This window comes from Lepus europaeus, chromosome 10 (assembly GCF_033115175.1).
Source record: "Lepus europaeus isolate LE1 chromosome 10, mLepTim1.pri, whole genome shotgun sequence".
NCBI lineage: Eukaryota > Metazoa > Chordata > Mammalia > Lagomorpha > Leporidae > Lepus > Lepus europaeus.
In genome coordinates this window covers 6,246,137-6,257,762 of record NC_084836.1, presented here as the reverse complement: position 1 = coordinate 6,257,762, position 11,626 = coordinate 6,246,137, and the positions used below count along the sequence as shown (strand labels likewise).

General features: G+C 63.1%; 1 protein-coding gene across 1 annotated transcript; it reads left to right on the top strand.

The window, feature by feature from the left end:
* Window positions 1-1,196: 1,196 nt before the first annotated feature.
* Window positions 1,197-11,455, top strand: CSDC2 (cold shock domain containing C2). The gene is made up of 4 exons (XM_062201942.1): window positions 1,197-1,310; window positions 7,957-8,255; window positions 9,073-9,195; window positions 9,691-11,455. The coding sequence occupies exons 2-4, from the start codon at window positions 8,080-8,082 to the stop codon at window positions 9,851-9,853; spliced, it is 462 nt and encodes a 153-aa protein (XP_062057926.1). The 5' UTR covers window positions 1,197-1,310; window positions 7,957-8,079; the 3' UTR covers window positions 9,854-11,455.
* Window positions 11,456-11,626: the final 171 nt, after the last annotated feature.

The window sequence follows — 11,626 nt, the reverse complement described above, 5'->3', positions numbered from 1 at the left end:
TGAGTGATGAGTGTGAGTGTGTGAATCTGGGAGTGGTGAGTCTGTGTGTGTGTCTGGGAGTGGTGAGTTTGTGAGTGTGTGAGTGAGTGTGAGTGGTGAGTGTGTGTCTGGGGTGGTGACTCTGTGAGTGTGTGTGTGTGTACATGTGAGTGCATATGAATGTGTGAGTGAGAGTGTGTATGAGTGTGAGTGATGAGTGTGAGTGTGTGTGAATCTGGGAGTGGTGAGTCTGGGAGTGTGTGTATGGGTGTGAGTGGTGAGTGTGTGTGTGTGTGGGGTGGTGACTCTGTGAGTGTGTGTGTGTGTACATGTGAGTGCATATGAATGTGTGAGTGAGAGTGTGTATGAGTGTGAGTGATGAGTGTGAGTGTGTGTGAATCTGGGAGTGGTGAGTCTGTGAGTGTGTGTGTCTGGGAGTGGTGAGTCTGTGAGTGTGTGTATGAGGGTGAGTGTGTGTGTATGAATCTGGGAGTGGTGAGTGTGTGTATGAGTGTGAGTAGTGAGTGTGAGTGTGTGTGAATCTGGGAGTGGTGAGTCTGTGAGTGTGTGTGTCTGGGAGTGGTGAGTTTGTGAGTGTGTGAGTGTGAGTGGTGAGTGTGAGCGTGTGTGAATCTGTGAGTGGTGAGTCTGTGAGTGTGTGTGTCTGGGAGTGGTGAGTGTGAGTGTGAGAGAATGAGTGTGTGTGCCAAGTTATTGCTCCCTTGGAGTCCTCTTCGGTTCCAAGCAGCGGCGTAAGCCCAGGGCCGACTGGGTGCCAGACAGGGCCGAGCCCGGGGCCGCCCGCGCCCTTCACTCCAGGGGGCGTCACAGGGCCGAGTGAGGGGATGGCCCTGGGTGCCTGTCTGGGATTTGCCTGGAGCAGACTGCCCAGCCCCCACCGGGGACCCCGGGGTGCACACGCGTGTGCGTGGTCACCACCACCTCCTGCCCTCTGATTGCCGGCCCTCCCTCCCCTGCGTTGCTCACTAGCCGCCCGCCTGGCAGATCACAGCGCGGCCCAGCAATAAACGCCACTTTGCAAACAAGAAGCTTCGGGCCCGAGCGACGCCGCCTGACTCAGGCTGCGGTGTCTGGGCCCCGGCACAGAGCCTGGTGTCCCTTTAAGCTGGGAGTACAAATTCCCACCCAGCCCCTCCCTCCTGCTCGTCCTGACGTCAGCGGGAGGCGTGTGTGAGTGAGTGAGGGGCCGAGGGGCCGCCTGCTGCACACACACACACACAGAGCACATCTTCCAGACCCAGAGCTGCCCGCCGATCCAGGAGTGCTGCTGGCTGTAGGAGGCAGTGCCTGGACCCCAGCTGCAGGGAGAGGTAAGGGGCTGGCTGGTTGGGGCCCGAGGGCACGGAGCTGGAGACCGTGGCCATGGCAGGGGGGAAGGAGGGAGGTACAGCAGGGGTGCGGTTGGGGGAGCCGTCAGGGGGAGGCTGGGACAGTGGGGGCTGGACCAGGCTGGTTCAGCTCGCAAAGGGGATGCAGGGTAATGCAGGTGCAGCCCCCCGCCCCTCCTCTCCCCTTGACCTCCAGGGGAAGCTGAGGCGGTGTGGCTCCCTGTGGGTGTCTGTGTGTGTGTCTGGGACTTGCGAGTGGCTCGGGAGGCTGGGCAGAGCAGGCACCTGCCAAGCCGCAGCCTCCTGTCTGGGAAGCGGGGCTGCTGGAGCGATCCCACGGCTGCTCCCAGGCGTGGAAAGGAGGACATCACTGGTCTTTCCCCCTGGAAGCTGGGGCCGGGGCTGGGGAGGGCCGGCAAGGGGCAGGCCACAGTGGGACCCAGGCAGCTGTCTTCTCTTGAATTGGTTCCCCCCAGCCCAGAGTGATGCGGATCATTGTGTTAATTGGCTTGGAGAGAGAGCTTCGTGGTGTTATTTTCGCCCGGGAGCCAGCCCCACCTGGAGCCCTTGCCACCTCCCCTGCCTGCCAGTGTCCCTCTGACCTCCACCCTTGCCAGAGAGCAGCCCCCTAGGGCACACGCGATAAGCCGGGGCCTCCTGGGCCACCCCTGATGTGGGATGCAGGGCGCCCTTGGCTGGCACCAAGCCCCTGCGTGGCCTGACCCTGGCACAAGGAGTGCAGGCAGAGATAAGGGGCGATGCTGGCACCCACAAGGAGACAGCAGGTTCCTGCCAAGCTGCCAGCCTGCAGGCTCTTCCCAGGGAGAGGCGGGGTTGGGGGGGGGGGCTGGCGCGAGAACAATAATAAATACAGAGTGAACTGCTGCATCCGCTGGGGCTGGGGGCTGGGAGGAGGAAGTGTGCCCGGTGGGGGGTGGGCAGCCGCTCTGAGAGCTGGCACCGTGCCCTCCAGCATGCAATACAGTAGGGGCTTTTCCCCGGGAAGGGGCGGGCTCCAGCCCCCTGGGTGGATGGGAGGCTGGTTTCCCGAATTGGACTCCAAACCAGAGGCCTGTGGGTCTTCCAAATTATGGATGTTCCTTCCTCCTAGCTCTCCCCGCTCCCCATTTCCTTAAAGTCTTTTCCCCAAAATATCTATTTTCTGTATCTGTCCATCCTGATCCATCCGCCCCTACCTCCAAAAACAAAACCCCCAAAACATAGGTGCACAGGGGGCCTGCGAGAGGCCAGGGGAGTTTTGGCCACGGAGACCTGGCTCAGGCCTGGAGAGAGACAGCTGAGCAAAGTCCACGGCTGCCTACTGGCTGGAGGACCCTCATGGATGCTGGTGGGGAGGGGACACCTACAGCCAGGCTGGAGGCCTGACCCCCAAGGGTGGCACCCAGCAGAGGGTGCCCAGGGCCTGGCTGAGCTGGTCACATCCACTGGTCAACAACCGGGTAGCCAGAACCCAGAGCCTGTGGGCTGGGGGCTTCGGGCAGTCGGGACCTTCGTCTGTGCTGAGCAGCAACATGGGAGACTAAAAGGAGAGGAGGGTCCTTGGCCTTCCCAAAGCCAGGGAAACCATAAGCCCCTGGGGTGGCCGGGCTCACGGGAAGCTCCGGGCCTTGTGGTCACTCCACAGGCCACTTTGTGTCTTTGACCAGCCTGCTCCTGTCTCAGAGGACTCAGAATGGGACAAGGACTCCCTAGGCCACACAGGCAGGCGGGCAGCAGGGCTGGGCTGTGAACTTGGTCTTCCCAGGGTCATCCTGGCTTCCCCACCACCATGACAAAGAAGCCCCCAGGGCCTCCACCACAGCGGCCCCCAGGGCATCCTGGGCACCTGACGGGGTGTCTCAAACAGTTAAGCTCAAGTATTGGCTGGTGCCATTCACCCTCCCCCCCTTCACACACACACACACACACACACCCCGCTGCGGGAAGGGACCAGGTTTAATTAGGTCACTTCCAGCATCAGGAGCAGCCTGGCACTGATGTATTTTGAGGAGCGTCTGGAAGCCGGGGGAGGGGGAGAAGCCAGACAGGTGCCAGCTCTGTCTGGTGGTCCCCAGGTTGTTTCCTGCTTGCCCAGAGCCCCCAGCAGTCCAGCCCCCAAGGTTCAGAAAGCTGTTCCGCCCTCGTCCTGTGTCCCTGTTTTTACACAGCCGTACCCATCTCGCCCCATCTGCTCCCCCATAATGGGGGCTTGGGGCTGGGACGCTTTTATTGGGGGAGTTGTTTTTAAGCTCAGCAGAGTAGGCGAGTGACTCACCCAAGGTCATGGTCTGAGTCAGTGCAGAGCCAGAAATAGAGCCCCAGCCCTGACTCCTTCTCCAGGGACCTCCGGCCCAAGGTCTTTCTGTAGCCCCTCCCCCAAACGTCTCCAGGGGAGAGAAGCTCTGCCTCTGACCTGCTCTGTGAGCCTCAGTTTACTCTCCTGAAGAATGGGTATACTGCAGTAGTTATTACACAGATGAGGCGAAGAAACGGGCACAGGCTTTGGCACTGGGCCGGCGCGTGGTGAACAGTCACTAGGCGGTGCCTTCCAGTGTCAGGGCTTCCACCATGGTTTTCTGTGCCTGCACTGGACTGGGGGCCTCTAAGGGCTGGACACCCCGTCCATTTCAGTTGTGTGCGTGAATCTGTTTGTGTTGGGAAATGTCACCTTGGGGGAGTCCCCAGTGTGTGCTCTGACAACCTTGGAGCGCAGCACTGACCTTCGTGAGTCACCAGGAGCGGCGAGGACTCACGCGGCAGGAGAGGAGCAGGTGCCTGCTCCCGGCCTCGCAGCACGGCGTGGTCCAGCCGGCTTGCTTCCCCTCATCTGCCCAGGCTGAGCGGGGCTCTCAGGGTCAGGAGAGGACCGTGACGGCCGTTCCCCACCTGGGTCTTTTCGGGGAGGGAGGGGGAGGCTGTGGTCAGCGGCTGACAGGGCTGCGCCGCCATCCAGAGCGCCCCCCCACCTCCCACCCCTCCATTGCCTCCCAGCAGCCTCTCGTTTTATCTCGACGCCCCTTCATCACAGCTGTGGGCTGGCGTCCCGGCAGACTGGAGCAGGGCGGCCGGGGAGCGGCCCGCTCACGGCCCCCTGGCTCCTCCCATAGGACAGACGAGAAAATGGAGGCGCAGAAGGGAGGGTCGCTCTGGAGCCAGGCTTCAGACCCTCTTGCCCACCAGCTGCCCGTTCTGAGGGCGGGAGATGCCCTCCGGACAGACCCAGGCCCTGAGTGCCCCCCTTTAGCTCTGTTCTACAGATTCCCTGCAACTGGGGGGTTTCTTGGCCCCTCTCGTTGCTCAGGGAAAGTTCTTTTGGGAAAACTGCAGCCTCATCTTGGCTGTGCCGCAAGCAGAGTGCAGCTTAGCCTGGGCTCTGTCATCTACCAGCTGTGTGACCTTGGGCCAGTAACTTTGCCTCGCCCAGCCTCCACAGCCTCATCTGTAAAATGGAAACAATTGTAACTTCAACTTGTTGGGGTGACTGGGATGCTGAAACGCACAGCATGGGGCACCCGGACAGGAACAGCCTCCTCTCCCCCTGCAGGCTTGAGCTGGAGGCTGGTTCCGGCTCCCTCTAGTTCCCTGGCCCTTGGTCTCCGAGGCTGGCAGGCAGTGTGCACCAGGGCCCTGGTGGGACGAGAGGGAGAAAGGCCAGGGCTTGAACACAGGACCCCGACGCCCCGCCCCGAGGCTCCAGAGACAGGGTGCTCTGGTGCAAATCTTGGCTTGGGTGTTTGTTGCTGGGTGGCGTTTCATGATGATTGGAACTCTTTGAGCCTCAGTTTCTTTGTCTGCAAAATGGGGTAAGAATAGCACGCCTCAGCCGGCGCCGAGGCTCACTAGGCTAATCCTCCGCCTTGCGGCGCTAGCACACCGGGTTCTAGTCCCGGTCGGGGCACCGATCCTGTCCCGGTTGCCCCTCTTCCAGGCCAGCTCTCTGCTATGGCCCGGGAAGGCAGTGGAGGATGGCCCAAGTGCTTGGGCCCTGCACCCCATGGGAGACCAGGATAAGCACCTGGTTCCTGCCATCGGATCGGCGCAGTGCGCCGGCCGCAGCAGCCATTGGAGGGTGAACCAACGGCAAAAGGAAGACCTTTCTCTCTGTCTCTCTCTCACTGTCCACTCTACCTGTCAAAAAAAAAAAAAAAAAAAAACAAAGAATAGCATGCCTCCCTCCTTGTCTGCGAGGCGCAAGCCCTTGGCCAAGCCCACGCTCCAAAGCGTTTCATCCTCAAAAATCCTTTGGAGTAAGAGACTCTCGTAACGCCCATTTCCCAGATGAGAAAACCGAGGCTGGGGTGAGGGATGGGAGAGCGCCGTTCTCTGTCCATGGACACTGCCCCCTGCCCCCCTCCTCCGCCAAGACCATCCCACTGCCTGCTCTGCCAGTGCTGCCCAGAGAGGCGTGGGGTAGTGGCTGTCGTTCCTCCGTTTGGCTTCTGCTGCCTGGTCTCTGGGACACTTCTGGGGTCCGGCATGGGGAGGCCCCCCTGGCTCCTCGGGGCATCCCCCACCCTCCTTGCTGCCTGCTCTGGAAGAGCCCTGGAACAGCAGGCACCTGGCGGGCAGGAGCGGCCAGCCTGTGTCTCCCTGGTAACCGCTGCGGGCTGCCTCTGCCCCGCCCCCACGACCTCCCAGCGCCGGCTGTCACCGCCAAGCACAGCACCAGGCCCGGGGGAGCTGCAGAGAGGGAGGCAGGGCTTGGTCCCCATGGCCTGCCGCCTCTGGCCCAAGTAGAGCAGCGGCCACCCCCGGAGGGCGCTGCAGGACCGTGCGTCTGGGGCTTCCCCAGCTGTGTCATCTTGGGTAACTGCTGTCCGCCCGTCTTTTTTTGGCAACAGCTTTATTGAGCTATGACTCACGTACCACACCATTCACCTGCTCAGGGTGTAATTCAGTTGTTTTCAGGGTGTCCACAGAGTTGTGTGACCGTCGTGGCCCCAGAAACTGCACCATCACAGGCCCCCACCTTCCCCAGCCCTCCCCGCCCCTGGTCATCACTAACCTGCTTTCTGGGTGTGCCTGTTCTGGACATTTCTCAGCAATGGACTTGCGGTCGTCTGTGGCCGGCTTCCCCCACGCAGTGTGACGCTGTCCAGGCTGGTCTGGGCTGCAGCGTGAGTCCGTCTCTCTGCTTCTTCTCACGGCCAAGTGCAGTTGTACCGCGTGGCCAGACTGGCCGTCTCCACTTCTAGGCCACTGTGCTGCTGGGGGTATTCAGGCCCAGCTTGACCAAAGTGCAGACCCTGCCAACCCCCACTCCTCGTGCCTCGCAGTACCTGGGGAGGGCTCTGGCCCTGGGGTGCCACAGCGATCCTGTAGGGGGTGGGTGCTGGGGGCAGGGAGGGCTGCTCCTCCCCCAGCCCCAGGGACAGGGGCCCAGGAAAGCCCGTTCTCCGTGTGATCTCGAGCCGAGGCCGGGGCACCTGCTGCAGTGAGGGGGGTTGGTTGAGGGGTGACTCGGGGCCCTTTCAGGCCTGCCACATAGCATTTTCGGGCACCCTGGCCTCTGGGTTCCTAAGAAGACTGAAACCCTTTTCTGGAAACTTCAGGTTTTGTATATGCATGCTGGGGGGCTCGGAACAGTGGCCACAAAGACTTGCCGCTCAGGGACCCCCAGGGCCTCGGGGTTGGGGGTGGGGCAGTGAAGGAGTAGGGTGCAAGGTGGTGAAGCCACCACTCCCGCCTGACCGTGGGCTGCGCCAGGTGCTGACGTCCCCAGGCTCAGCCTGGCCCGGCCAGGGGGAGGCGGGGCCTGAAGCTCCATCAAATGAGGAGACGGAGGCTACTGTAAGTACCACGTGGGGTGCACAGCTCATTCTTGGTAGGGCTGGGGCCCTCCCGGTCCTGGGGTCCTTCCCAGACTGGCCAGATACCATCCAAGCCTTCCTAAGCCCCGGGGAGGGGGGGAGACCACAAGATCACCTAGGTTGGCCGGCGCCGTGGCTTAACAGGCTAATCCTCCGTCTGCAGTGCCGGCACACCGGGTTCTAGTCCCGGTTGGGGCGCCAGATTCTATCCTGGTTGCCCCTCTTCCAGGCCAGCTCTCTGCTATGGCCCGGGAAGGCAGTGGAGGATGGCCCAAGTGCTTGGGTCCTGTACCCGCATGGGAGACCAGGAGAAGCACCTGGCTCCAAGCTTCGGATCAGTGCGATGCGCCGACCGCAGTGGCCATTGGAGGGTGAACCAACAGCAAAAAGGAAGACCTTTCTCTCTGTCTCTCTCTCTCTCGTTCCCAAGAGCTCACCGAGCTCCGGTCAAGACAGGTAATACCTGCAGCGGCCTCTCCAGGAAACAGGAACCAGCACGTTCCCATCTTACAGAGCAGGAAACTGAGTCGCACGTCAAGAATATTGAGCGAGGCCCCACGAGGGTAGGGGAGGAAGCTGAGGTTCAAACCCAGGCAGCCTGGGGCTGGAGCCTCTGAGGGTTTGCTGCAGGTCACCAAGTTGTAGGTGACAAAGTTGAGGCTCGAACCCAGGGCTGTGCGCTTGAAACTGCCAACCCTTGTGCCAAAACACACGCGCCCATCCCACCTCCAGGGCTGAATGGGGGGCTGGGCGGCCGGAAGCCACGCCATGAGGGTGCCCCAGGCCGTGCTCACCTGTCTCTCTTTCTCTCCTTCCAGACGGAGCCTGTGACTGGTGAGGCTGCTGAGCAGGGCCAGGCCGGGCCCTGCCCGCGTGGACGGCCAAGCCCTTCCCCGGCCCCTGGGCCCCAGAGCCCGCCAGGCTCTCCCGCTGGCCCCACCATGACGTCGGAGCCCACGTCGCCCCCCGTGGTGCCCCCACTGCACTCCCCCAAGTCCCCTGTGTGGCCCACCTTCCCTTTCCACCGGGAGGGCAGCAGGGTCTGGGAGCGGGGCAGCGTGTCTCCTCGGGACCTGCCCAGTCCACTGCCCACCAAGCGGACCAGGACATATTCGGCGTGAGTACCACCCCCCCAGGCTCTGTGACATCAGCCAAAGCCCCCCAGGACTGGGGAGCTGTGTGTAGACCTTCCAATAACTGCAGGGATCATTCATTCATTCACTCATTCATTCCACAAAGACTCACTGAGCCCCTGACCATGGCCCAGTGATGAGTAAGACAAAGGGCAGTCCAGCAGGGGTGGTGCCTGCCATCCGGTACCCCCGGCCTGGCCTACCAGGGGGACGTCCTGGCTGGGGCTGGCAGAGGCAGCAGGTGAGGAAGGGGGCTGGGTGTTCTCAGTGGAAGGAGCAGCATGGAGTTAACCTTGGGGCTGGGTGGACAGGCTGGACACAGCCCAGCCCTGGGCCTGTGGGGGTCACTGAGCTCACCCAGGGGACGGGCTGGTGGGGGCCACGGGGAAACAGACTTGGTCCGGCCAAAGTGGGTTTTGCGGCAGGTGCTGGTTGTCCCATGCCTGCCCTAGACACTGGGTGAGTGAGGGAGGACTGAGTGGAAGAGGTGTGGCCATCTGGGGGCATGTTCACACCTAGCCTGGAAGGGTTCCACTTAAGCCCCAACACTCCCAGGAGGGAGGGGGCTGTGCAGAGAGGACTGGCCAGGAGTCAGGGGATCTGCCGTGCTATCCTGGGAGAGCGCTCTTCTCTGGCCTCAGTCTTATTATCTGTCAAATGGGGATGATGTGGGGCTGGGCAGGCACAGCTGTGGCTTCATGCAGCCCTGGGGCACGCTCAGCAGGCAGGGGCCGGGAACCTGTCGGGGTCTGGGGAGAAGGCTTCCCAGGCTTCGGTGCCAACCGCCCCACCTATCTCCAGGACAGCCCGAGCCTCGGCTGGCCCCGTGTTCAAGGGCATCTGTAAGCAGTTCTCACGGTCACAGGGCCACGGCTTCATCACCCCCGAGAACGGCTCCGAGGACATCTTTGTGCACGTGTCTGAGTGAGTCACTGCCCGCACCCCCCCCCGTGTCCCCCAACTGCCCCACGGCCTGCCCCCCCCACCGTGTCCCCCAACTGCCCCACGGCCTGCCCCCCCCACCGTGTCCCCCAACTGCCCCTCGGCCTGCCCCACCCCCGCCGTGTCCCCCAACTGCCCCACGGCCTTCCCCCCCCCGCCGTGTCCCCCAACTGCCCCACGGCCTCTCGCCTCACTGGCTGAGCTCTGGGTTCCTGGCATCTTTCTGCACCTCTAGGGCCTAGAGGGAGAGGGCTGGGCCCAGGAGGGGCGGGGTACACAGATCTCAAGAGCCACCTGGAGAGGTGGGTCTAGGCCTGGCCCCACCCACTTCTGCTGAGAGGGAGGGGCAGTCTACAATCCCCATTTTACAGAGCAGAGAGCGAGGCCCTGACACTGAGGGTGGCCAGGCTCCCTGACCCAGCCAGGCCATGGAGGCGCCTGGGGAGCTGCCCTTCACACTGCGCTCTCGCCCTCCAGCATCGAGGGGGAGTACGTACCTGTGGAGGGCGACGAGGTGACCTACAAGATGTGTCCCATCCCGCCCAAGAACCAGAAGTTCCAGGCCGTCGAGGTGGTGCTCACCCAGCTGGCCCCCCACACGCCCCACGAGACGTGGTCTGGCCAGGTCGTGGGCTCCTAGGTGGGCGGGCAGCCACCACACAGGGTGGACGGGCAGCAGCTGGCGCCGTGCCCCGCTGTGCTGGCTCACCAGCCCCCTGGGCGGCCCCCATGTGCATATCTGTCTGTTGTCTGTCTGTGCTTGTGGCCGTGAGTGTGTGCCTCCACCACCCCGTGACCTGTGACTGTTGTGAGCTGGCCAGGAGCTGGGTGGAGGGGGCCATCGGACCTGCCTTCTCTGCCTGCCCATGGTCTCTCCCTCCTCCTCCCTGCTGCGTGCACAGGACCCTCCCACCCTCCTGTCCCTGTGGTGGCTGAGCCTCTGCGAGCCCTCCTAGGCTCAAGGGGACCCAGCAGAATCTTCTCTGTAGGAACCTGCTCCCTATGTCTCTGCCCCTGAGCCCGACGCCCCCCTGGCACTGGCCCTGGCCCTGGTCAGGCTCTGCCTCTGCTTCTCCCACCTTCCGTCCTGGCTGGGACCTCCCTGCGGACCCTTCCCCTCCAAAGCCAGGCCAGTGGGTGCTTTGGGGGCGCCTCCACCCCCTGGCAGAGGAAGAGACCATGCCCGAGGTGGACAGACCCCTCCTCCACTCTTGGCCTCACTTTGAGCTGGAGAGGCAGGAGTGGGGCGGGGGCCCTGTCTCAGCGGCAGTCCCTCCTTCTCAGTGGGACAACAGCCCCGTGAGTCCAGCACAGGCTGCCCCTTCCCTGGGCCATGCCGAGCCAGCTCATCCTCCTCCATCCACCCCGAGGTGGGGGCCCCGCTGGGAGGGAGCCCCCTCCTCTACCCTGACGCCTAAAGCCCGGGGCCTGGCTCCGTCGCCTTGAGGGTGCAGCGACGGACAGACACATGTCCCTCAGGCAGGGCCGGGCCCAGGTACCCAGGGAAGGCCCTCAGCCGGGGACACCTCCGCCCGGTTCCCCTCGCCCCAGGTCCCGGGACAGTGGCTCTGCCAGACTGTCAGGCTGGGGCGTGGGCTTCAGCTTCTCCAACTCTGGCTGTGAAGTCCCTTTGAGGCCAGGATGTGTGTGCTTGTGTGTGTAGTGGGGGCCAGGAAGGCGGGGCCCTGCCCACCACACCCCCTTTCTGGAAAGCACATCACCTGAGCGGGGAGAAATGGGAGTCACGGTTCAGAGGGCCTGCCAGGGACCGTGACCCTGTGAGACCTCATTCGGGCAGAACTGGGAGCTCCAGGGCCCAGGATGAGGGGTTCAGTGGCTGTCCAGGGGGATACCTGGCCTGGGAGGTGCCCCAGGACCCTAAGGTAGAGTACCACACCCCAACCCCCTGCTCCCAGGGCCCACACAGAGCAGGGAGCCCCCAGATAGGAAGAGCCCAGCCTGGTCCCTCGCTGTACGTGAGGCTTCTCCAGCAAAGCCTGTGCCTGAACAACAAGGACCCTGACCCTTGGCCGAGCTGGCTGGAGTGGGGGAACCCACCAGGGGCCCCCAGCCAGCTGCCGGATATGGTGGCGTCAGCCCTGGAGCCTCCTAGGGAGTGGGGGAGGGGCAGCAGCCCTCTCCACACTCACACGCCCTGCAGTGCCCGGTCAGAAACCCTCCAGCCCCCCGCCTCCTGGACTCCCCATCCTTCCCAATACTGGCAATAAACTCTCAACTGTGACCCACCCTGGCCCGGCGCCTTCTGTGTGGGGCCCTGGGGAAGGGGCTGGGGAGCACTCAGCAGATGGGGGCTCAGCCTCCCCGCCATTGCACCAAAGACTTCCTGTGTGACCTGCGTGACAGGTGCAAGTCCCTGCCCCGTGCCTGCACTTCCTCACCTCCAGGATGGTGG

Excerpts from the sequence above, each read along its gene's own strand:
- CSDC2 (XM_062201942.1), top strand. The coding sequence starts at position 8,080 with ATGACGTCGGAGCCCACGTCGCCCCCCGTGGTGCCCCCACTGCACTCC. Across the intron at positions 8,256-9,072 it reads CGGACCAGGACATATTCGGC|GACAGCCCGAGCCTCGGCTG; the intron begins GTGAGTACCACC and ends ACCTATCTCCAG. Across the intron at positions 9,196-9,690 it reads ATCTTTGTGCACGTGTCTGA|CATCGAGGGGGAGTACGTAC; the intron begins GTGAGTCACTGC and ends CTCGCCCTCCAG.